We start from the raw sequence: 24,890 nt of genomic DNA, 5'->3' as shown, positions 1-24,890 counted from the left end.
TTTTCTCATTTTCATCCTATTTTTTCTCTACCAAGTCCATCCTTAAAAGAACGGCGAGACTGATTTAATGCAATTGCCAATTGCCACGGACTCATAGTATATAACGGAACGGACCAATATTATTACTTAAATCCCCGTTTGGGTTTGGGAATATTTTAGTGCAGAGGACACTGAATTTGTGATGTTCCACTACTACTAATACTAGTTGATATCAATTATGAAACCATGTTGGTCTTCTTCCATTCCATCTACTCTTGGCATGGCATGACCTCATCTTCGCGTGTTGTGGCTTAACGTGCGCCGGAAATGGAGGAGGAGCAGCAGACTTTTGTGTCCAAAGCGAGAACCGCCTTTCATTCCGCCGCGGCCAAAGCGGAGCGCGTTCTCTTGGATTTCAAATCCGATCGAGGTTCTCCTCGCGCCACATCAATCACTATCTCTCTATTTTTAGATTTCCTTTTTCTCCTTATATTCCGAACGGATGTGCATTTTTTTTTCTTTTCTTCTTTTTTCTTTTCTCTTCTTCTCCCTTTCTCTTTTTGGGAGATTCAAACAAAAAATATTTTAAAAAATAAAATAAAATTAGAAATAATAATAAAAATTATTATTATTGTTTTCGGAATTAGCATTGACTCAATTTGTTGACCGTGAAGAAGATCACGATAAACAATCGTCGCCCAACACCTTCACCGGCCAACAACCAGAAGCTGAATCTCCTCACACCGACGAAAACGACTCCAAGGTAATGGCAATTATTGATTTGGAAGATGAAACATTGAATTTAACTATTTCAACCCTACCGATGTTCGCTTCGTTGTTGTTTTGTTTTGTTGCGTTTTTGTTTTTATTCCCAACGTATATGCACTTCCGGGAGCTGCATTTGATTATCAAACAAAAGTATATTTGTTTGTTTCGTGAGTTTCTAATTTGAGGTTAATAAGGGAAGGGAAATTTAGATCAGGGTGTTGAAATTCGTTGTTTGGTGAATCTAATGAACTATGTTTCTTATTTGATTCGTTCCCTCAATGACTTCCTCAAAATTTGTTTTTTTCCCACAATTAGTTGTGAAAATATTTGCAGGAGTCCTGCAAAGTGAATAGTTATAATTTCGACATGTGTCTTGGCTTAAAGATGATTGAAAACTGTTCATATGTTTTTGTTTGCGTTTATGTCTAGGTATTTATTACGTGACATTTGTCCTGTAATTACTTACTTACACACTTGGTCTTTGTAACGGGATGGTGCAGCTTCATAGTGAATCGAAGCATATAAAGTGGAGGCCTCCACATTTAGGAATTAAGCAGGATTGGCAAGATAAAATAAAGAACATCCGGAGAGGGAGAAAAGAAGTTGAAGATACAGATAAAGTTGGGGATGCAAGCATGGCAATTCCATTTTATGATGATAATTTGTACCTCCTGAATGTAAAGAATGATCTCGAGGCCAAGGTAAGAAAATCTGAAACATGTTAACTCAAGGATTCATCTTCCAACTGTGTGCGTATGATTGAAGTCTCTAAACAAGGAAGTTAAGTCAGGAGGATGTTAGCAAAATCTGATAATGTATGCTGTCTATGAGCATTTTGTTTTCAAAATAGTCTGTGTCAGATTGTGCCATCATCCTTTGTCTAGTAAGTTAGCAATGTGTGGTATGCTTGTGATAAATTGGTAATGCATGCTTATTAGGAATCTCATGGTGTCCCTCTTTCCAGTAAAATCATTGAATATACAATTGAGATTTCTTATTAATTTTCCTATCAATTATACAAATGAGTATCTTATTGATTTGCCAATTCAATTACACATATGGGTTGCTTTAATTATGTATGAGTAAAAACTTTGATTCAGGCTTCAGAAGCAATGCCCTCAGTTGAAGGCCTCACTGCTGCAACTAAAGATCCCATTCCTCCATCATCTGTGCTAAAGCAATTGGCTATAGCTGTTGAGTAAGTTGTAATTGTTTTTGCATATATTTTGCCTTCTGTTGTCCCGTTTTCCTGCCGCTTTGTGAACTACTGAAAGGTTCTATTCAATGTTGTTAAATTCTATTTCTCTGGTTGCTAAGTTCCCCTTCTCTATTTGGCACAGCACATATTTGTCGAATGCAAGTTCTTATAGTTCAACAACATAAGACTGATAAGAGTCTTGTTCTATCATTCAGAAAGATTTCTGCTCAACAATATATCTAGCCTCTTCCTTAAATTTTTTTTACCTCTTTACTAGGGCTGGAAGTAAAGCAAAGTCAATGAAAGATGTTATAGCTTCACCAGGAGGTTCTTCACCTGCTAGAGAGAGGGCAGGCTTAAGTCTCTCAGCAGTTAAGGCTTTAGTGCTACGGGAAAAGGAGGACAAACTTACATCTGAGTTTACTAGCAATGAGAAAGTTGTGCAGTTAATTAATTCTCTGTTTGATCCAGGTATGTGAATTGTAGGTGGCTTGCTGATAACGTAATTATGTTAAAGAATGTTTTAATGCTTGTCCTCATTTTCCTTAACCCGTTATCTGTTATGATCTTTCACTTCCGTTGTAATATTTGCAAGATATTCGCAGAAGGAGATTTCCTTAGAAGAAAGATCGACTCTAATCTGGAGGAAACTGCTATGACATCTTTGCCAAGAGATATTCATGGTGCGCCTCCCGAAAGCCTTGTTGTTAAGCTAGCTGAAATCCTTGGAAACTACAAGACTCTTCGAAAAATGGCTCTTTTCTGGTGCAGGGTTGTTGCTGAAGTATGTTTAACTTGAAAAGAACTTATAGTTCTGATATCATAATCATACACCTTATTACTTACCCAAAACTCTAGATTTAATTTACATTATTGATCAATTTTTCCATTATATATAAACAATTGTCTGAAGTAACTGTCAGTTTAAGTGATTATGATCTTAGTAATAGAGTGCATCATCATCTTTGATATCTTCATCTTAGATCATGTGATTTGGCCAGATAAATATGCAAGATCACTTGATGATGTCATGTTGATAAATGTCAAATTTTGTTTCCTACTTGTTTTGATTTTTAATAGTTATTTTAAAGGTTTGAGAACCTCATTTTGTTTGAGCAGTTGGGTAGTGAATTTCTTTTCCTTGTTTTATGCTGCTTCTGTTTTTTTTTTTTTAAATTCTGGTCTACTAAAGTTTGCATCCAATTTTATCCTTCCCTTCCCCTTTGCAAATAGATAAAATTTGTGGAAAAGGAAGCAAATTATTCATATGCTGTGTTATTGGAAACTTTGAAGGCTTTCAAACCAAAACAACCGAATCCCTCGTGTACTGTAAAGTTGTTTGCCTTTCTTTTCCTCCTCAAATCTGTTTGTCTACAAAAGAAAAAAGAAAAAAATCATATCCAAACTTCTTCTGGTTTAGGATCTGTAACTTGAACTTAACTAGAATCACTAATCTTACTTTTCCTTAATTACCAGCTGAAGAAGAATATTTTAAACTTAATTAGTTATTTTACTGATACAGCTAAGGAAACTTTGGTTCGAGGAACAATACTTACCAGGAGTCCCCCAGGATGAGATTCCTGATCTGAAGTCATGTCTTCTATATCAACAATTTCAAGTAATTAATTGCTGCATCTCTCGGAAAAGGTTCCGTATTATTGCCACTGAATCTTTAGACTCTATGATGATGCAAGCTAATTCAGACATAAAAGAATCAACTGATTGTAGCGCTGAAGCTTCTGCAAGCCCTGTTCTATATGCTAGATTGAATAGTGGGGAGCTTGTTCTTCGACTTGGTGCTGATCATCCTGCTGGAGATATGACATTGTTGGAAACTGGCGAGCCTGTGTATTCTCCAATCACTCAGGTTTGATAAATATTTTTTTTTCTGTATAATCACTATTTAAAAATACTCTTGTACTTGAGAACTTTGGGACTGTTTCATGTAGGAAGGACCTTTGCTTACAGAAGATCTAATCAGGGAAACAGAGGAGTTTGTGCTGCGGACAGGGAGGTCTGTATGCTAACTGAGATTCATCCATGACACAATCTGTTATCTTAAATCTAAATGCACTTTCCGTTTTCCTTATATATAGCATATGAATCCCAATTGACTCTTTCATATAATGAACTTCTTTATTAAAATAATCAAGGTCATCTTGCTTCTTGGGCTCTTCATTGCTTGTTAGATGTGTTCCTGTATGCCTTTTTTAATTGTTTTGCATGATCTAAACCTATGATTATGACCTATTGACTCATATCTAGACTATGAACTCCCACGACCAGGGTCTGTGAGTCTTGATTCTGAACCTATGACCTATGTCTTTGGTCTTTTTTTTTTAACTAATTTCTAGAATATGCATTGATGAACTAGTTGATCAACAAACATTCACAGAATGCTATTTTGTAATACATTTATGATCATATATCTGTTTCTTATGTAAATAATTTGTAAATGCTAGCTTTCTTTAATTGCAGATGTGCATCAATTATGTAATAGCTTATAGTTAGCATCATTTAGGAATTTTCTTATTACTGAGTTACCTTTTATGGTCAGTGTTGGTGCTGGGTGCTCTCAATTGCTCTCAGATATGCAGGCTTTCAAGGTAAGGGGCTCCCTTGAAGGGAACTTCTCTTACTGATATTGTGAATGCTTCTTACTATGTTGAATGTGCCTAATGTTCTGTCTGAGTTAGTTTTGTTTGTTATCATATTTTAGGCTGCAAATCCTGGATGTATTTTGGAGGATTTTGTAAGATGGCACTCTCCTCCTGATTGGACAGATAATGAAGCAAGTACAGAGGATAGTGATGTTTTTGATAGTGGTGAGCCATTGTCTGCCAGAGGTCAGCTAAGTCGGCGAATGCAAAAAGAAGGTGTACTTTCAGTCTTTTCCATCATAGATCTTAAATTCTGCTGCAAGGCTATTTTGTGGTCTTTTCTATGTAAATGGACCATCAACATCTGATAAAATTGTGGATTTACTTTGTTGAAACAATTGTTCACTGTATCTTGTCATCAATTGTAGTAAACTTTTGCTCTATGCTTATAAATTTTACCATCATTTATGTGTTCTTTATGGCTTTGATTTCCGAAGAGGTTGTGATTTGGTAAGTTGTGAGGAAGATATGCATGGAATCTACACTATGTATGATGGGAATTGTTTATTGCAGTCTAATTTAGGAACTTTTGTGGCAAACTGATCAGTTTTGGGTCCAGAATGTCTAAATGTAGAGTTTTAATAATTTTGAATGTTGAATTAATAATTTCATTGTCAGTCAATTGATATCAGCATAGATATTCAGGTTTCATATTCCTAATTGCCTTGGGCAGACCATGGAATTGAAAGTGTTAAAACCCTATTCCTCAATCTTTGTAGCATTTATGTAAGATATATATTACCTAAATTGGATATCATATCACATCTATGGTAAAGCATATGGAGATAAGTAAATCTTGAGTACCATCTTACTTTTATTATAAGTTATAATAAGTTATAACACACAAAATCTGCAAGAAATATGGGAACTGTTGAGCATTTATTTTCTTCTGATTTCATATTATTAAACTATCCGAATTGTAGGTAATTTATGGCGTGAATTGTGGGAAACATCCAAACCAGTACCTGCTGTTAAGCAGGCGCCTCTGTTTGATGAGGATTTGGCAGTGTAAGTTGGTGATGAAGATTTTTTGCATTAATTTATATATTTCAACCCTAAAGCCATCTCTTGAATCCCATGTTGCATTCATTTATAGGGAGGGCATCCTCAATGCATTTGAAGAAATGCATCCATCTGATCTTTTTGGACAGCTGTTTGTTTCTTTAGTAAGTTCTTTATTTTATCTTTTTATCACACTGATTAATTTTGTTGTGTATAGACAGTTGTCATTTGTCATTACATAATGGATCACTGAAGCATTAATATTATAACTCATATGTGATGTATATTAATTAATTTTTTATTTGAAAATTGTATTTTCTTATTTTTTGGAGTTTGGTGCTGAATCTAAAGCAGATTGTAGAATATATAGTAATAGACTTGAATCATGAAGGTACCAATCAAGAACTAAACTATTTTCCTGTAATGCATGTCATAGGAGAAAAATGTATTGACATCTAGGCTCTAGGCATTTTTTGCGAGTTTAGAATTATTAGATTGGCCTGCTGGTTGGGCATGTCCACACGTCCCTTAACAAAACCTGCCTAGAGCTCTAGTATAAGGCAACTTGTTATCTATGCTGGTGATTGAAAGAATTTTATACGAACATACAAGGCAATTGGTCGCCTCCACATGTCCATTCCCAAAATCTCCCTAGAGCTCTACTATACAATGCAGCAACATGTTACAAATGCTGGATTTCAAAGGACTCTAGGTAGCATAGGATTATTCTTTAACACATGCACACTTGCAGTTTCACAATCCAGACATTCCCGATAATCCATAATCAGTAGACAATAACCTTATGTGTGTGTTTGGTAGAGAAGGGCATGTGTAGACAATAACCTTATGGATTATGGATCATGAAGGGCATTCCCATTAATCCATAATCAGTATAAAGTTAAAAATGAAATGAGCATTGATAGTAGACCAGGAAAAGTTTAAAACTGCATAATATGCTATTTATGAAATTTCCAATAGCATTCAGTGCATAATTTATCTAAAATATCTGCCCTTAACTGATAAAAATGCCCTTCATTATCCATAATCTGTATCAATGTTAATTATTTAAAAAATATTTATAACACTTCTAAAGCACTTGTTAGTCTAAAAATACTTCAATTTGTGTGTTTTGAGCTGGCTCCAACCACCAATAAAGCATTTGTTAGTATAAATTCTTCAACTTTTGTGTTTTAACCTGGCTCAAACTGGAGTATTTAAATCTCCAATGTGATGTCTGGTTATGGGGGTCCTAGGTCAAAATTTTTGGTCTTGAGAAAGTGAAAGGGAAAAAAAATGGAAACTGTGCAAACATACTTATCATCTGCCCGTATAAAGGAGATGAAATGTATTACTTTTAATATTTTTCTGTTTAAGAAGGGGGGATAAGGCTTTTGCTGTTGTAAGGATGGGGGATGTTCTTCCTGTTACATAGGACTAATAGTAATATCTTGTGTCATTCAAGAAAATTGATAGCCTTCACTGGAGGCAGTGTACTGTAAATTAAATACATTTTTAAACATCTTTGTCCTTTTTTCCTAATAAAAAATGTAAAACAGGCATTTAGTAAAACTCCTTTCCATACAGAATTCAGTAGCATTGCTGTTAAATTTTATGAAGATTAAAGCATTTTCTCTTTTATGCACCAATTTTTATTGAAAAGAAATATAATTATTCTTAACTTTATATTATTTCAGAATTTTTAAATAACATAAAGTATTTTGTTCCAAAATGTTGCTTAATTGATAAATTATCCTATTATATAATCCTGTAATTTTGTAAAGTTTCTTGATAGAAACTCTGCCTGTTCTTTCATCTTCGTATAAGTTGACTCGATTTGATTGATATGTACTGATGCTTATACCATTTCTATACCTTTCTAATCATAACCTTTGGTTTTGATTATATAGCTTGGTTTAGGATTTGGAATTGCCGAACCTATGCTGTCTGGTAACAGTGACTTCTCGAAGTTATTCTATGACTGCAAGGAGTACATAATTACTGCTTGTCAAAACAACAAATTGAATGAGAAAGTTGATGGTCTCGTCCAGGTGGGTACTCCAAGACTAAGTGACTTATGAAGTTATATAGCATCTCCCTGAATCCTTGTGAAGCCTCTCTATTGATTAATACCTAAATGAAATACATGGCCAATATGACATGTAATCCAGTCGAGAAATTTATTTCTTTATCCTCGTATTTGAACAACCATTCATTGTATAAATAAACTCACAAGCAGAGTCCTGAAGAAAAAGGATCACTCCAAGACTATCACAATGCGTGAAATTTGTAACTTTTACCTAGCCTACCTTCCAGAACTATTCGGTTTGCTGGTTTTTTTTTTTTTAAACATACAAGCTCGTTGTGCAAGATAACCCTACTTCTTAAGCATGGGGATGAAAAATCATTCCCCTGGAAATGTAAATTGATAATAAAACTCTTGGTAGTTGATTCATATCTGCAACTAATTGTTAATAACATCATTCAATAGAGAATTTAATGTTTGTATTCCTGTGTAGGTATATGAAACAGTGGAGAAAATGTTATTGAATCCTGAAGAAGCTCTAAAAATGATTAAGCAGACAGAGGAATCAACTACAGTTACCGGTGAACCAAGGAGCCCGTTTAAGAGGCTTAGCCTTATCTTTGGAGGCAAAGATAAACTATTGAGGAAGTCTGTCTCAAAAGATCAGACAAACGACGAAGAAAAGTCAGGTCGGCAATCATTCTCCAGTTTCTTTGACAGCAAGTCATCTTTGTTTGGAAAGAAGCCTCCCAAGTCTGGATCCCCATCTCCTTCTGAGAAATCTTCTATCGATACTGGTTGGCCAGTTGTTTAGACAAATTTCATCTTCCACTGTTTATTGAGGATAAGCAATATTTTTGGGTTCCCCCTCCCCCTGCAGATAACTGTAAATTTTCTCTATTCTTTTGCCAAATACTTGGTGGTTGTATTCTGTAGAAATTTTAATTAATACTTCATTCTTTTTTATTTGAGGGAATTGAAAATATAGTTTTCGGGCCTTTAGTAAACATTTTATGTGTTCACTCTGTGCCAATACTTGCAATCTGCTCGGGTGTTGGAGATCCTTTGAGATACTCCTCAAGCTTGCAACTCTGTAGGAATTCGGTCATGGTTGACATAAGTTCTCGGTAAAAATTAATAATAATAATAATAATAAAACATTAAAAAAATATATCCTAATAGATATAAAATAATAATGCTTGTAATGATAAAAAAAATAAAAAAAAAATAGTAATGCTTGCTTTTGGGTAGTTTAGTCACTGTCTGACAGAAATTGATATATTAACACAGTGAATTTATGTTTGAGAAATTGTATTTGGACATGAATATTGTTGGAAAAGAGTTAGGAAGGGAAGAGAAAATAAGGGGGAAAATATTGTCATAACAAATGTTTCATGAATAATACAACTCTTTACGTTAATGGTATGATCATGATGCACTTGCAAGTATTTCTATACTAACATTAACATAAACATAATCATTGATGGCAAATTTCTTTAGTACAAAGAACTCGTATTATTAAATATCAAACAATAATCTATTAATCTTTTGTTAAATAAAGACTATACTCACAAGAGGTTAACTAACATTTTTTTTTGGGGTAGTAGTAACCCCACTTGAGTCAAGGGCAGGAACAATTTGGTTTCATGAGATTGTAATCGCTACCAAGTCTAGAATACCTAATACTAATGAGCAACAGAAATGACACTTGGATGTTTTTATTATAATCTAAATGCGAACTAAAGATACAAAAGACCCATGCAGTAGCGCTTCAACCATCATGAGCTCAGTTCTCACGTTTACGTAGTCCTGTTTCTTCCTTCGTGACCTTCCTTGACTATCTATTCATCTTCTATTGCATTTACATCGTCAACCTTCTGCTCTTCGTTTGATGACTTATCATATCCGAAAGAGTTGGTAAAGAAACCTGGCACGACAAAATTTGCTATGAAGTATGCCGATAGAAGCACTGCACTGCAATATAAAGAAATCTTGAGTTAACTTCTAGACTTTAAAGATCACACTAAACTCCATTTTGGAGTAAAAGGTTGTTATATAGCCTGAGCCTAGTGTCAAATTCAATTATAATAATCATGAAATATCAAATAAACAAGAGGGGTGCTAGCAATACAGTTTTTTTTTTAGTATACCCTCTTTTCTAACTCCCAAATTTATTGAATAAGAAGTCAGACTTAAAAAAAATATATTAATTTTTAATGAATTTTAGCTATGTGCTAGACATTATAATATTAGTAAGTAACTTTTCTCCGATCAATGCAAAAAAGGGAAAGAAAGAGATTGGACCTTATTGGGAGCAAGGTGGACAAGTCACCGGATTGGGCTGGGGCAACAACCACTAAATGTGGAAGTGCCTTGGTACTTAGTGGACTTGCTGAAGGTAAGTGCTGGCCACGTGGAGGTTGGTGAGTAGTAAGCCAAAATAGTTTGGTGGTGTGCCTCATATGATGTAACTGCGGTTTGAATTTTGCATGCAAAGGAAAAGGAAGCAGTGAAGGTTGGAGGTGGAGGCACCCCATATTGTTCACTGTGTGTTGGTGCTTGGGATATTGGGATAAGCTTATGTTTCAGGGTGAGTGGAGATATTTTAGCAAACATGTCATCCTTTCTGAAGGGTCCCATTTTTGTTCATATGTTCTAGACAGGTTTATATATGCTCTGGTTTATTATTATTTCGAGCCTATTAAAAATGAACGAATAAGCGTTAGTGACACGTAGCCAAATTATGGGAAACTCCAACAATTTTGAATAACACTAGTTTGTTTAATTCTGTTTGTAAGTAGAAATTAAAGAAAAATAATAAAGAGCTTATAATAACTTACGCATGGGTTAAATCAAGTGAATTAAACTTTATACATATCTCTTTATAAAAATTAATGTTTGATGGGAAAAATGAAAGATTTTAAAAAAATATTTCTTTTATCCTTACAATATTACCTATATATTTTTTAAGTCAACACAAGTGAAAAAAATGATGTACATCTATAATATAAATCAATTTACACAAATTATCTTGTATATACCTTAATTTATGATTAAATGATAATGTAAAATTATTTTATATTGTCAATGCATAATCATTAAATATATTAAAACAATACAATACTTTTAAATTATTAGTGAACATGAAAATTGAATTAAAAACAATTTTTTTAATCAAATGTATATATTCAAAATGATGTGTTTTTTTAGACAAATTTTGGAGAAAAGTACATTTTCAAAACTCAAAAAGCTTAGCTCATTATTCTCACTTATATATCAACTGTTAAGACTCCAACATTAGAATATAAATTTAAACCTAATAAAAAAAAACCATCACATTCTCTCAATGTCTTGGTTTTTATCATGACATTCGGCATTCCTCCCCAAGAGCAGTTGTGATCATTGGACTAAGATGTGCTTATCACAATGTTTTCAACATTCCACCTGAAATAACAACAATATTGTTTCTCCTCCCAATAAAGTATAAATCTACATTTTACTGACCAATTATTTGGGAAGCTATGGCCTATGAGAATCTATATACATTAAAATATTCTCCATGTTTGTGCACACCAACATCAACATACATCTCCTTTCAAAAAAAAAAAAAAAAAAAACATCAACATACATCTATATTAGTAAAGATGTCAGATTAATTTTAACCTGCCTCGTTATCTATAAGGTAACACTACTTTATTTCCCCCTCCAAAAAGAATACTTCGTCTTTCTTTGCATGAATTCGAATCAATTTTCTAGAAAGAGTTACACCTGAGATCAGAGTTAATATCACTGACAGAATATCATATTATTATTATTATTATTACTTAAGTGATTAAGTGATAATATGATAAATTAATATGTTATTATTTAACATTCAACGAACTTACATTAAAGGTAAGTATTAAAAGTAAAATTTTGAAAGTATCCTATAGTAAAATAAAAAAAATATTTAGGTAATAAACTGAAAAAAATATATATATTAGGTGTATGAAAAATATATTTAAGTATGGTAAGAAAGATGTTTTTTGCTATCTATCTCACTGGTTACTCATAGTGATGCTTTCAGTAAACAAGACAGTTTCTAATGCAGTCAGCGCTGCACGGGTGAATGGTCCTAAACAAAGTTCAAGTGGTTCTTTGGATCACGTAAAGGTGTGCAGACGGTGTTTTAATAAAAGCCGGAATAGGGTTTTGAGAAGAAGAAGAGGTGTTCCCCCCTGATCAAACCTTCAGCCAACTTCTCTACCTCATGATATCAACTCAACACAATGTATTTTACAGTTTTGATGAAACAAACACAAGTAATCTTACACTATTAGTGTTTCATAGAAAAGTGTCATTAAAGTAGTGGTCCAAATATCTAAAGTGTCACCATGGTCATTATATAGGATTAAAGAAGTGAAAAAGGAAATCTAAAGTTTAATTTAGTCACAGATTAAATCTTTAAAATAAATTTTAAAATCTTAACATTTTTGTCTTTATGGATGATTGAAGTGTTAATAATATTATTTGGAAGGGACTAATTAAATATTTGGGGATTAATTTAATTACAATTTTTTTGGGTAACTAAATCTTGGAAAATATAATTCAGCTAAGATTTTTGAAAGATTATAATTATTATAATGGTGATGTCTATTTGTCTTCATATTTTCTAGACTAGTATGGTCTTTAAATAACATTATACACTATCGTTATTATATTTTAAATGCATATGAAAGAACTATCCCGTTAATTACATATAAAATTAATTCGATGACTGCGCGCACTTTTATTTAATCTCCATTTTTCTGATATTTTGTTTTATTATCTAAAAAATATAGAAATACCGAGTGTCTCTTTTTTACTCTTTAGGAGTATTGGAGTGAGATTTTAAAAAATTATTTTGATATAAAAAATCTTATAGAATTTAAAAGATTAGGCAGGAATGTAACGTTATTACTTAATATTTTTTTTTTAAAAAAAGACTTGTGATAAAAATTTATAGTTTGAGTTTTAATTGATTTATATAGTAAGAATTTAAAAGATTTAGAAGGATCTTATATCTCACGAAAAAAAGACTTTTTATGGACAAATTTTTTAAAAAAATTGTTTTTTTTTTCGTGGTAATCATTTTTATTTTTTAAAATTCATTTATTCTAGGTTTATGTCTTCTTGTACTAGCCATTTATGCATTAGCATACTCTCCTTCCCGCTCTTAGGTTTGAACAATATCTAGCTTCAAAATTATGATCTTCATTATTTGTTAAATGCTGAACATGAAGATTCATCTATTGGTTCAATTGGAAATTCATTAAAACAATAACATTCTTTGTGAATAAAGTTACAAATGTATATATGTTGTCTTCAATGAAGAGAGAATGAAATGTGATGAAAGAAAGAAAAGTCTAACAACATATAAGAAAAATAATAAATAAAGTCTAGAAAAATCTACTAAAAATCATATAAAATTCATCGTAAAAAAATAATTTATTGAAAGTTATATATTTTTTAATATCATAAGACTCTTATGATTTTTAAATAAAATAAGTAGTTTTGGAATTTTTGGTGTGTTTGTTTAAATTACTTTTGAAAATATATTTGTTTACATTTTACTGTTTTTTTAATATGCAAGTCCTACCTCCCTCTTGAAAAATCACATTTTTTAAAAGCACTTCTTAATTTAAAAAAAGATGAGCCTTACATTAATCTTGTCAAATATAAATTATGATTAACTTTAAGGTTTAATTGTAATTTTTATTCTCAACTTTTATATTTTAGCAAATTTTGCCTCCAATAATATTTTGGTGCATTTTACCCTCAACTTTTAAAAATATTTCCAATTTTGCTTCCTGTCATATAGTTGTTAAATAATATTATGACTAACATTTTTTTGACAATTTTTAACTATCACTAAACACACCTATTTAAAATAAGTATCTTTAACATAGTAAATTGGCAATGACTAAAAAACCACCATTGTTATTATTAAGTCTACCATATATCAAACAAAGACAACAAATTGAAGTCTAATATGTAACTCATTGTTGTTAAAAGACTTCCTTAGAGTGGTACACTAAACAAAAGGATCAACAAAAGAAGTTTCAAGTTGAATAACAATTAACATAAGTAATAATTATTTGTCTCTTAACTAAGTGATTTAGGTTCCAATTTTGGTTGGGCCTTAGGTATGAAATAAACATTATAGGGAAGAGAATACTCATTTTGTATGCGCTCATAGTCTCCAACAAAAATTAGTCTCTGCTTTCAGCAAGAACTACTCTGTACGAACACTATGATCAACAAAAAAACATTCAAGAAACAATTACTATTTATTGGCACAAATGTTACCAAATCCTAAGAACAAGAGGGATGAAAGAGACAACACAGAGACCACTATGGATATCCAAGGTTACTTTGTGACTCTACATAGTGTCAAAGTTGTTATAGGGAACGATCATAGGTAGATGATAAATTGGTTTTGCCTAGCAACAAGTTAATTTTCAGGTGATGAGACCAATGTTTAGACTTAAATTTCAATCAAATTCTTCTTGCATAGCTATGACCCACAATTCATAAGTTAGTACTTCATCTATATTTTTTTGTTCTACTTTTGAAAGCAATGTTATAGACTTATAGCTTCAATTTTTTCTAAAGTGACTTTAGGTCCTTACTCCTCCAAAAATTTATCGAATGATTTGATAAGATGAATAGCTTCTAGCTTCTTTCATTTTCTTCAATCTTTCGTTCTCTAATAAGAGGTTGGATGGTTCAAGCTGTGACATCCTAGACACTAACAAGGACAAGAAGTAATCACTAATGCACACAAGAGATGTGGCACAAGCAAGGAACCACTTGTGACAAGCTTCCAATGGGAGAGATACATAAATGAATTGAATATATGTTGGGATGAGATAGATTAAATATATAATTAAGAATAATTTAAATAAATTAATTAATATTACTTATACTGATAAAATACATATATATTTTCAATAATTTATAACTTAAAAATTTCACAATTAAATATGTTTGATTTGAAATAATTATGAGATGAATGATATAAGTATTCTTCAACATTCAAAATAAAGTTTCAATAGTCAAATCACAAATTTATTAATTTAATAGTAAGTTAGTAACATTTTTATTTTTTTTCATGTAAGTTTATTGATTATTAGTTTTTTGGATTTGGATACATTCGAAACAATCCGCTAATGGATTTTTCAATCCAAAAAGTCAGATGGATTAGTTTTATTTTTAAAATTATTATTAAAATAAAATTTAACTTTGTATAGCTCATTTTTTTTTATCTATACAAATACTCTGACAAATAACTAGAACATTCCAAGATTGATTGAAAATATAAGAAAAATACAATTTTTAAATAAAAAAAATGAAGAAAGCTTTGATTTATTTAATTAGCAATAGATTATTTTATCAGTAAAAAGATATGAATTAAAATACAAAGATTCAGACATTGAAACTACTAATTTCGAAAATATCATAAATTGATTTGATTGATAAAAATGCATTTTAACAATTAAATCAGAGAAATCTAAATTAATCAAGAAAGTATAATATAATATTATTTTTTTCCAAAGGTGAGGAAGAAAAATAATAATATTTAAAATTTGAAACACGCGATATTTGACGTGGAAAATAGTATTTTCAATAAAGATAGGGAAATTAGACATAAGAAATGCAATTATAGAGAGCGAATATAATACTATTGTTCTTCATAACTCTGTAGGCGGCGATCTCCTTTGTCTCCGTTCCATCGTCAACCCTACCTTTCGATCTGCGTTTGGCGTTCAGGTTAGTCTTTTTTTCCCGAGAAATAGCTTTTCTATTTTTTTCGCAGCGCAATTTCGCAAATCTGCATCTAGAACGGTTGAATCGGGAAAATACATTGCAATAGGTGTATTGTTGTTGTTTTTAAAATTCTTGTTTTGAAACGTAATGAATCCGAGACGTTATCTATGCAAGCATTTTCCGTTCAGTCCGATTATTTTTATGGTTTTGTTGGTTGAATTTGTTATTTGTCAAATTAGGTTTGAAGTCCGAAGGACGAAGAAGAGATTTCTGACAGCGTAATCATGTTTGGTGTCGTAAGGCGAAGGGTTGCTTCTGGCAGCCCGTCTCCTTGGGTGAGAGCTCGGTCTTTTCTAAACGCTTATGAATCATCATGAATTTTTAATTTGAATGTGTTTGTGTTAATCCACGGATTGAAGTTTAAGTTCAAGTGATGTTTGATGCCTGTTCTGCATTTGTTTCAGTTGCTTGGTCAGTCAGTTCAGAACATTCGGTCTGGCCCATCAGTTTCTGCTAGAGCTTCTTCCATTGCGGTAAAAGAGGTGTTTGTTTTTATTTTCTGCATATACTCTGTTGATATGTTTTTTCTTCATATAAGATACTGATGGTTATCGGTTCTCAACTGTTAATACTGATGGTTACTCAACTGTTATGTCTGCGATAGGGTTATGTTATTAGTATCTGCAAATAAGGCAGTGCTCACTTTTTGTCCTTCAAAATAAAATCGTTTGTTTTGTCGCTCATTTATGGACATGTCACATGTGGTTCCTATTTCCATAAACAAGGGACCGCCCAAAGGAGACTATTTTATTTTGAGGGTGTAAGAGCGAATTATATTTATAGAAACTAAAACATATTAGCCCTTTGGGATACGTGTTAAATGTACTACCTGGACAAATAGAATGTGAAAATATTGGGTCGCATCCTTGGTGGCAAATTCCTAATCTTGCTTAATTGTTGTAATTGTTTTTGATAAAATTTCTTTCATGAAAAGACTCTGATGCTCATCTGGTTTGTCCTTGGTGACAAGTTCCTATTCTGGTGCATTTCATTTTCTAACTTTTTCTTTTTTGACGTTGATACTATTTCCTACATCTATGGCTTCTGGATTTTTCAACAGTTTGAAAAGTAATTGGTCATCGTCATTTCTGTTTATGACCTTTTTTCTCTTGTGTGTTGTTTGAATCTTGTTCAAAATGTGATTGGATTAACATATGGTTGTTCAAATTCAATGTGATAAAGTAAGGTTTTACTTTTTTTACTCAATTATATCAGCAAAGTATGGCAATTACTAATTGATGTATAGACTGCCTGCTTTGTGTACAGACTACACAATGTAAATTTCTTGGGACAATCTTATTATCTATTTTTATTTTTTTGCACTCTCTTCTCTAAAAAATATTTCTTGTAAGTAATAATTAGCACTTGTGATTTTTTCATTTATTGTTTTGAGATACTGTATCCTACATACGGGTGATGACCTCATTATTTTTTCCCCACTGTTACTTATGGTCTTTGTTATAGAGGGTTGGATTTTGGAATTTATATGTTATTTGTATCCTTTGAAGTTTCTTACAAATATTGTTTTATTATGTTTAACAGATTGCATTTCCTTCAGGCGGATGTGGATTTGTCCGAAACTTCAGTCATATAACCCTTGGTAATTTTGGGTACATTTTATTTTAAATATTTTAGATGCTGTTGACTTAATTGCTTGAATGATTTCTGCAATTTTGCAATTTAAATCATAAATTTTGTTGTTGTTGCAGGAAGCTGGATTAATTCAAAGCCTATGAGGTTTGTGGCACCATTTAATAGTCCTAAGCATTGCTTTAGGATTCTATTTAATTTATGTAAAAAAGTTTGGCTCAGAAATAGGATAGATTGTAAGGGTGCCTTTGGTTAAGAATTTTGGTGCTCTTCTGTTGATGATCTTTTCACATGGAGTTTCAGGGGTGCAATAATGACAAATCATTAATTAATGATCAGATGGAATGGAAAATAGTTACAATTTCTTATCCACAGTGATGCTGTTCTGATATTGCCTTATTGCTCTGTAGGGTGGTCATTCATCCAGAGGCAACCGTTCAAACTTTGGGGCGTCTATTTTCTTCAGAAAGTGGTGAGCTATTGATGTGACACTATTGCCTTATTACCCTATTGATGTGTCTATTAATGTACCATTCATTTATCTGGAATTTACATTGTTTAATTAACCTGTTTTATTTTGGCTTTCGATTGCTAATGTTATTTATATTTGTGATAAAGGAGATACGGTTGATGTTGTGGTTCCTCCTTTGGCTGAATCTATCTCTGATGGAACTCTGGCACAATTTTTGAAGAGTATGTTATCCTGTATATTTTTTTGTTGTTTTCTATTTGAATTGTTAATTTATGAATTATTGGTGACTGACTGTCGTGTTTTGATTTGTTATATGGGAGCAGGACCTGGTGACAGGGTTAATGCTGATGAACCAATTGCTCAAATTGAAACAGACAAGGTGCTATGTCGAAGCAACATGCCAATTTTTGTGAAGGATTTTGATGGTTATAAACATTTAATTTTCTTGATTTCCAAATAATTAATGCTGTATTTTGTTTTTATTCCTTAATTAGGTGACAATTGATGTTTCAAGTCCTGAGTCAGGCGTGATTCTAAAGGTAGTTTCATAGATTTAAATTGTTTTTACTCTCCCCAAACCACCCTGAAATGATAGAAATTGTTACTCTCTTCTTTCTCGTTTCTCTTTTATTAAATTTGGCTTGTGTGATCTATTTAATGATTTGCAGCTTCTAGCCAACGAAGGTGATACTGTTGAGCCAGGTAACAAGATAGCAATCATTTCAAGGTCTGCTGATGCAACTCACGTTGCCCCATCTGAGACTACATCTGAGAAAGGTGCTCCTCAGCCAACCCAAAAGGTTAGCGAGGAGAAGAAAGCTCCCAAAGTTGAAACTGCTCCTGCTAAAGAGAAGCCCAAAGCACCTCCTGCCATTCTGAAGTCTCCCACCGAGCCCCAGCTTCCTCCTAAAGAAAGAGAAAGACGAGTGAGGCATTGTGATTTTTGGTCCTACCTGAATTATATTTAGCAACCATGAAAGTTGTTTTAATGTCTTCCATTGTTATCAAAGGTTCCTATGACAAGGCTTCGGAAACGAGTTGCTACACGGCTGAAAGATTCCCAAAACACGTTTGCTATGCTGACAACCTTCAATGAAGTTGATATGTAAGTTTTGTTGATTGTCAAATTGTAGCATAAGATTTTAATATTGCTCAAACTGTATGTTTTTACCCCATGTGTGTATAAAATGCACTATTACATTATTTGGTGACGGTTCTAATGGAACACAGTTGTCTAAATTTAATGAAGTTCTCTACCCATGTTCTGTCCACTACAGCTATGATACATTGGAGAGTCATTACATTTCTGTTAATTTTTCTTGGTCTTTGTCAGATCAACAAACCTGTTACGTATTCTCTCAATTTCTACTTGCTGTAGTTGGTTTACATTTCTTAATTTTTTGTTTAGAAGAAGATAGGGCAAGGATTGACTTATATGTATTGAAGCCTTTTTTTTCCCTTCTTGGATTTATGCTTAACTTTTTGCTCATCTATGTAATTTTTCATTATGCCACCGTGTTAGTAGTTTCTATGTGATAACACCAGTATCATGGGATATTCTGTTGATTAAATGAGGGGGAGGGGGAGGGGGAGGAATGTAATTCAGTTATTATGTAAACTTAATCAAAAAGAGTGATTCCATGTGTTTAATTGCCAATTCTTGATGTTGTGTTTCCTGTCATGTCCTTATATAGTGGATTACTATTGTCATTCTCTTCCTTATTGGTCTGCTCTTAATGATAGGACTAATTTGATGAAGCTCCGTTCTGATTATAAGGATGCTTTTGTTGAAAAGCATGGAGTCAAATTGGGGCTTATGTCTGGCTTTGTGAAAGTATGTTTTCTAATTACTGAAGTATAGACTAGCTGGGTTTTCTCTTTTTGATATCCTCATACACTTTTTATGGTCTCCATGTTAGGCTGCTGTTAATGCACTCCAACATCAGCCGATTGTCAATGCAGTCATTGATGGTGATGATATTATATACAGAGATTATATAGATATCAGCATAGCTGTTGGTACTTCGAAGGTTTTTATCAGCCACCTTTATCTTTTCTCATTTACTTTGTTTACTTGAGAAATCAATCAATCATTATACTGTCTTGATGAAACCTAGCCATCTCTGTGATCAACTTATGTCAACTATTGTCATGGCTATGGAGCTAATTTACTAGTGATCTTGTATATATTTTCTAATTTTGCAGTTTTTTGCATGGCCATGAAAATTATCAACATGCATGTTGTATTTGAACAAATATTGACCCTCAATCGCCATTCCAGGGCCTTGTTGTACCGGTTATCCGCAATGCTGATACCATGAACTTTGCTGATATAGAAAAGCAGATTAATGCTTTTGCAAAGAAGGCAAATGATGGAACTTTATCAATTGATGAGATGGCTGGAGGCACTCTTACAATATCAAATGGTGGTGTTTATGGAAGCCTTTTGAGTACCCCTATTATCAACCCTCCTCAGGTTTGGAAGTTATACTAAGATATATATCATTATATTTTTTTCTTTAATTTGTAAGGCATTCTTCGATATGTTTTGAAGTTGTTTCTGTATGTATATGATTGTACATAATAATTGATTGCTTTCCTTCTATCTTGGTAGGTTCAGGCATTGTTTATCATTTAATGAAAATGGTCATTATTTTTGTCACCAGTAACTCTTCAATATACAATTTGTTTTCACAGAAGGATCAGTTTAATTCTAAATATCAAGCCTAATATTCTGATCTATCCCTTACTAGTTAAATATGTATAATTTTTTTTAAATAATGCTAGTTATTGTGAACATTAAAATATGAAATGAATTATTTAGAAAGAAAACTCATGCAGTTATTGTTTTTGGCAGTCTGCAATCTTGGGTATGCATTCCATAGTGAGCCGTCCAACGGTTGTTGGAGGAAATATTGTCCCAAGACCATTGATGTACGTGGCTCTAACATATGACCACAGAATTATTGATGGAAGAGAGGCTGTGTTCTTTCTGCGACGCATCAAAGATATTGTGGAGGATCCTCGTAGGCTTCTGCTCGACATATGAAGTGAACCTCTAATTTTAAATGGAGTAAATTAAACCTCAAAATTCAAATACCATAATGGGTACCCTTTTGTTTAGGTTTTGAATTGCGGCTGCCCGTAATTTATAATCTGTAATGAGCAAACTCTTTAGGATCATATCCCAATTTCCGTTCGATATTAATTCAGCATGGTTGTGTTTTTTCTACCTACTATTCCTCTCATTTAATATGAAGAGGGTCACAGTTTTTGGCTCCAAAATTGTATGAAACGACTATGAACTATACTGTAAGGATTGCCCCTGGAGTAATAATACGATTTCTTTTCATGGCACTATATTCTTACACTATTTTTTAGCAGATGAAAATTTTTAGATACATATTATCATAGGATCCAAGAAAGCGGGGATGATATAAAATGGCAATAATACACTGCCGTAATTAAATTCCTTCTAGAATTCCCCTGTTTTTATATACGCCACATCGAATGTAGCCTCTATAAGTTAATAATTCTCGTGGGAAAAAATGCTTTTATTTATTTATTTCTGTTAATTAAGAGCTTAATCCAAAAAATATGCATAGAATTCAACATGCAAATTAGTTTGTTGTTTGCTGGGAACATGAAAAATGGTCTGACGAGAGATACATGGTCATAAATATATGAAGAGGGGTTTCATTATCATTCTAAATAATAATTGTATTTCTACTATTGTTAGTTTTGTCTTTTCAACATTGTCAAGATTCAACATTCGTCCTCTGTATTGAACAGGTACTAAAACTAGTATATATATCGCATATAATAATATGCTTGGGTAAATTGCAAAAGAATCAGGGAAAAAAAAGTTTTTGGATGATCAAGGCGAGGTTTTATATTCTCAAGAAAAAGTGAAAAGAGAGGTAATTGATTATTGAATTGGGAAGGTAGAGATCACTCAAGCTTGCAGGCCATATTCAGTTTTATTCTCATCAAACGTGTTGCCACTGATTCCTCTTGTTCAAAGTTATTCTGTGCCTCCTGCGGTCTTGGAACGGAAAGCATGGCATAATCCTTTGCCTAATCTCACAAGTCTCCAAAAGCAGCTTATAAACACATGGTACTCAAAGTCAAAATAAAGAGTTTATTTTTCATCGAGGCTCTCATCTTACCTCCACCACAGAAATCAACATTCAAGAAGTTCTACAAAGATGATACAACTTTTATTCATACTTTTGATGATCCAAATAGCATTCATCTTAATATTATCTTTTGCAAATCCATTACGAAAATTGGTGGTCAAGGGGCTAGACCTCTTGAAGCAGGGGAGGGGCCCTTTAGTCACAAAAACTGTGGCAGCAACTATGTGTGTGGTCTTGAGCTCCACTGTGTATACTATAACCAAAATCCAAAAGCGCTCAAAGGATGCTGGCATAGTTAATCCAACTGATGAGGTGTTGATGGCACGTCGTCTCTTGGAAGCAGCTTTCTTGGGTAATTACTCAAAAAATACATTCCTTGTTTGCTTACAAAGTTACAATACCAGCATTACTATTTTGTTACACACACAATAGAAAGAGAAGTTACTTACCCCACGTGTACTAGTGTATGCATCTGTTTAGTTTCATAACTTATCTGAAACAAGAAGGTTGAAATCATCAAAATTTCACTATGGAAGTTTACAAATAAATATTTTTCTAGGCTTGACTCGTGGCAAACAGAATTGAGAAATGCCCACCAATAAAGTACTCTATTAATTATTTGAAGAGGCTACATTTATAATTTTGAATATGTGCTAACTAAAAGTAGCTTTAGCATATTTTGACATTTTTTTATTGACAAATGTTAGTTGTTAATAGTTAATTTTTTATTAGTAAAGAGATTCAAACCCACTATCTCTCTCCCCTTTTTCCTTCTCCTTTCACCACCAAACCAACTTTATAACCCGCTTTTGTTAGCATATTTGCCATTACTCATGCTTGGACAATGCATTTAATTGAGAAATGAATTCTAACAAGTATCAATGAATATAGATTTCTCTTTCACTTCTGATATACTACTATGTGCAGAACATGAGTTTTAAATCCTATAAAATGGTAATTATTGGGCAGGATTCTCTCTGTTCCTTGGATTGGTGATCGACAGACAACATTATTATATTAGAGAGATTAATTTACTGAGGAAGAACATGGAAACAGCTAAAAAAACGAAATCACAAAGACTCCTTAAAGAGATGAGTGGAAACTGAGAAGTCCAAAGATCAAGCTCAAGTAAGCGGAAAGTACAGTTTGCACATAACCAATGTCCTGAAAAGGAAAAAATCTGAAGGAGGAGAACTGTGTTAAAGCATGAAGATGTTGCATGTCCATTGTATGAATGTGCAACACTCAGAATTGAATTGAACTGAATATACATACATAATTATTCTAATTGTGTCTGTAGTTCATATAAATGATTTATTTTATTTTTATATAACAATTACTGAATGTAAATAAGTTTCAAATTTGAAGATGTGCGAGCATTCATGAATTACAAAAGCATAACTGGTAGAAATTGCTTAAGGAACTAAAAAGATAAAGTGTTTTATTGGGATATGTAAAATTATATTGTCTATGACCTTTTTTACCCACTCTCTCCACAATAAATACTTCTCCTTTTAGTTCCTTCAACCATTGTCAGTCAACAATAACCCGGAAGTTACTCGGTTATAATGTTCTTTCTCATATAAAATTAACATGTTTTGCCACTAACATAGAAAGTATCAAACCAACATCATACAATTCATACCAACATCTGCTTGACACAAACAGTTGCACATGAAAACCTTAATAAAGGCTTAAATACTTATTTTAGAATGACAAAGATACGAACTTCAAAGCAGGGGAGAGGTAACCATGAGACCCCATCCACAATCTATTACAACAGTACTTAACCCATTTCAGGTTGGTAATCCAGTGGCTGTGGTGACTTTGCTGGAGGCACGGGAGGAAACAATGGTGATACTGATACTGGCGGTGATGGTGACACCGGCGGTGATGGCGGTAATGGTGACACTGGCGTTGGCGTTGGCACTGCTTGCTCAAAGGCACACAATCCAAATACACATAACCTCCCAAGGGGGCATACTCTTCCACACCTACCACAGTTGAAAATGTTCACATTTGTGTTTAAGCACAAACGGTTGCAGCATTGACGATTAAACGTGCACCTAACCCCACATACCCCACAATTCTCTCTGTCTCTAGTCACATCCACACAACGGTCTCCACAGCATATAGACCTTGGTGGAAACTCTCCTCTGCTACATATCAGTGGTCTTCCCCTGCATCCAATGATTTGGTTCTCATCTTTCTCCATCAATGATGTTGATGAAGATGAGGCATCAGTGCCATTCTCATGGACTTCTTTTGGTGTCGGATTTCCCTCTATTTTGATCAGCAACAGCACCAACACCAATGTCACAAGAGCTGAAGATTGTGCTCTTAGACTCATCTTGAGGAAGTGGCTTGAAGGGTAGCATTTTGGAACCATATATATATATGATTTATTTTCATGTTTATGTGAAGGTAAATTGCTTTTCTTACAAAGCCAGAGGGGCATGTTTTTCTTGCATGAATAACAACCATGGTCATAATCTCATGTTATGGGCGGTGGACGTTGTCTGTATATGTGTTTGGGTTACATATGCACTAGAAGGAATGTTTTGTCAGCTAGCTCTGTGCTTTTTGCATAATGAGTTGAGAGGCTTAACATTTGTATGTTGATCCTCAAAACAAGGTTGCGTGATTTAGGATTGTAAAACATGATGATGAATGCAAAACAAAACCATGAACTGTTTCGTTATTGAAGGGAACTGATTCACATGAAAATTGAAATGCCTTTTTAAAAAGATTGTAACCACCTCATGAATCTCCGCGTGTTATTTTATGATTTATTAGCATTGAAAAACCTGTGCATTGCCCGATTTTTAAAAAAAATAAAAAGCAAGAAAGAGTAACAGATTAAAAAACAAAGTCAATAAAATAAAATAAAACTGTCCAGAGGACATGTAACGACGATCAAACGGTTTTAATAATACTATTGATAAACCAAACACCCACTTCAAGCTTATTCAGACTGATCAGTTTTAATAATACTATTGAGGAGCCTCAAGACTTCAAGCTTACGCAGTCCTACTTACGCAATCTTGTTTGTAGTCCATTGTATCACCTTATGTGATCAGCTGAATCTTGACACTTATTAATTTTATCTTATTTTAAGAATATAAAATCTTAAGAGGAAAAAACATAGTTTTAAACTTTAAGCTTTAGAAAGCTTAAAAGAAAATAATTAAAATAATTGCCCAAATTCCCT

General features: G+C 33.0%; 5 protein-coding genes across 9 annotated transcripts; 3 read left to right on the top strand and 2 right to left on the bottom strand.

Annotated features, from left to right (window-relative positions):
• Positions 1-100: 100 nt before the first annotated feature.
• Positions 101-8,596, top strand: LOC100818643 (uncharacterized). 4 transcript variants are annotated; one of them, XM_041009191.1, is made up of 15 exons: positions 101-409; positions 657-742; positions 1,248-1,448; positions 1,848-1,945; positions 2,223-2,416; positions 2,551-2,729; positions 3,468-3,592; positions 3,674-3,812; positions 3,895-3,959; positions 4,503-4,551; positions 4,665-4,821; positions 5,529-5,613; positions 5,702-5,771; positions 7,515-7,655; positions 8,124-8,596. In XM_041009191.1, exons 1-15 carry the CDS (start codon positions 307-309, stop codon positions 8,442-8,444), a joined length of 2,013 nt encoding a protein of 670 aa, XP_040865125.1. In that variant the 5' UTR covers positions 101-306; the 3' UTR covers positions 8,445-8,596. The 4 variants fall into 4 exon arrangements, with proteins under 4 accessions (XP_040865125.1, XP_006595727.1, XP_003544849.1 ...); XM_006595664.4 differs by having other exon boundaries at positions 654-742; XM_003544801.5 differs by having other exon boundaries at positions 102-409; positions 3,468-3,812.
• A 582-nt stretch (positions 8,597-9,178) lies between these two features.
• On the bottom strand, positions 9,179-10,222 carry LOC100500642 (uncharacterized). Its single transcript, NM_001250318.2, has 2 exons — positions 9,935-10,222; positions 9,179-9,604 (listed from the first exon to the last, which is right to left on the bottom strand). The coding sequence occupies exons 1-2, from the start codon at positions 10,165-10,167 to the stop codon at positions 9,472-9,474; spliced, it is 366 nt and encodes a 121-aa protein (NP_001237247.1). The 5' UTR covers positions 10,168-10,222; the 3' UTR covers positions 9,179-9,471.
• A 5,038-nt stretch (positions 10,223-15,260) lies between these two features.
• LOC100813488 (dihydrolipoyllysine-residue succinyltransferase component of 2-oxoglutarate dehydrogenase complex 2, mitochondrial) lies at positions 15,261-20,897 on the top strand. Of its 2 annotated transcripts, none has more exons than XM_006595662.4 (15): positions 15,261-15,421; positions 15,658-15,753; positions 15,883-15,960; positions 17,021-17,078; positions 17,188-17,215; positions 17,479-17,540; positions 17,687-17,761; positions 17,864-17,919; positions 18,035-18,079; positions 18,209-18,466; positions 18,551-18,645; positions 19,284-19,374; positions 19,460-19,570; positions 19,822-20,016; positions 20,398-20,897. In XM_006595662.4, the coding sequence occupies exons 2-15, from the start codon at positions 15,703-15,705 to the stop codon at positions 20,587-20,589; spliced, it is 1,395 nt and encodes a 464-aa protein (XP_006595725.1). In that variant the 5' UTR covers positions 15,261-15,421; positions 15,658-15,702; the 3' UTR covers positions 20,590-20,897. The 2 variants fall into 2 exon arrangements, with proteins under 2 accessions (XP_006595725.1, XP_003544840.1); XM_003544792.5 differs by having other exon boundaries at positions 15,285-15,421; positions 15,883-15,951.
• A 485-nt stretch (positions 20,898-21,382) lies between these two features.
• LOC106795721 (uncharacterized) lies at positions 21,383-24,181 on the top strand. Its single transcript, XM_014766567.3, has 2 exons — positions 21,383-22,031; positions 22,649-24,181. Exons 1-2 carry the CDS (start codon positions 21,749-21,751, stop codon positions 22,783-22,785), a joined length of 420 nt encoding a protein of 139 aa, XP_014622053.1. The 5' UTR covers positions 21,383-21,748; the 3' UTR covers positions 22,786-24,181.
• Positions 23,232-24,046, bottom strand: LOC100305653 (stigma-specific stig1-like protein). The gene has a single exon (NM_001251653.3). The coding sequence runs from the start codon at positions 24,027-24,029 to the stop codon at positions 23,466-23,468; it is 564 nt and encodes a 187-aa protein (NP_001238582.1). The 5' UTR covers positions 24,030-24,046; the 3' UTR covers positions 23,232-23,465.
• Positions 24,182-24,890: the final 709 nt, after the last annotated feature.

This window comes from Glycine max, chromosome 14 (genome assembly GCF_000004515.6).
Source record: "Glycine max cultivar Williams 82 chromosome 14, Glycine_max_v4.0, whole genome shotgun sequence".
NCBI lineage: Eukaryota > Viridiplantae > Streptophyta > Magnoliopsida > Fabales > Fabaceae > Glycine > Glycine max.
This window is presented reverse-complemented; position numbering and strand designations above follow the sequence as displayed.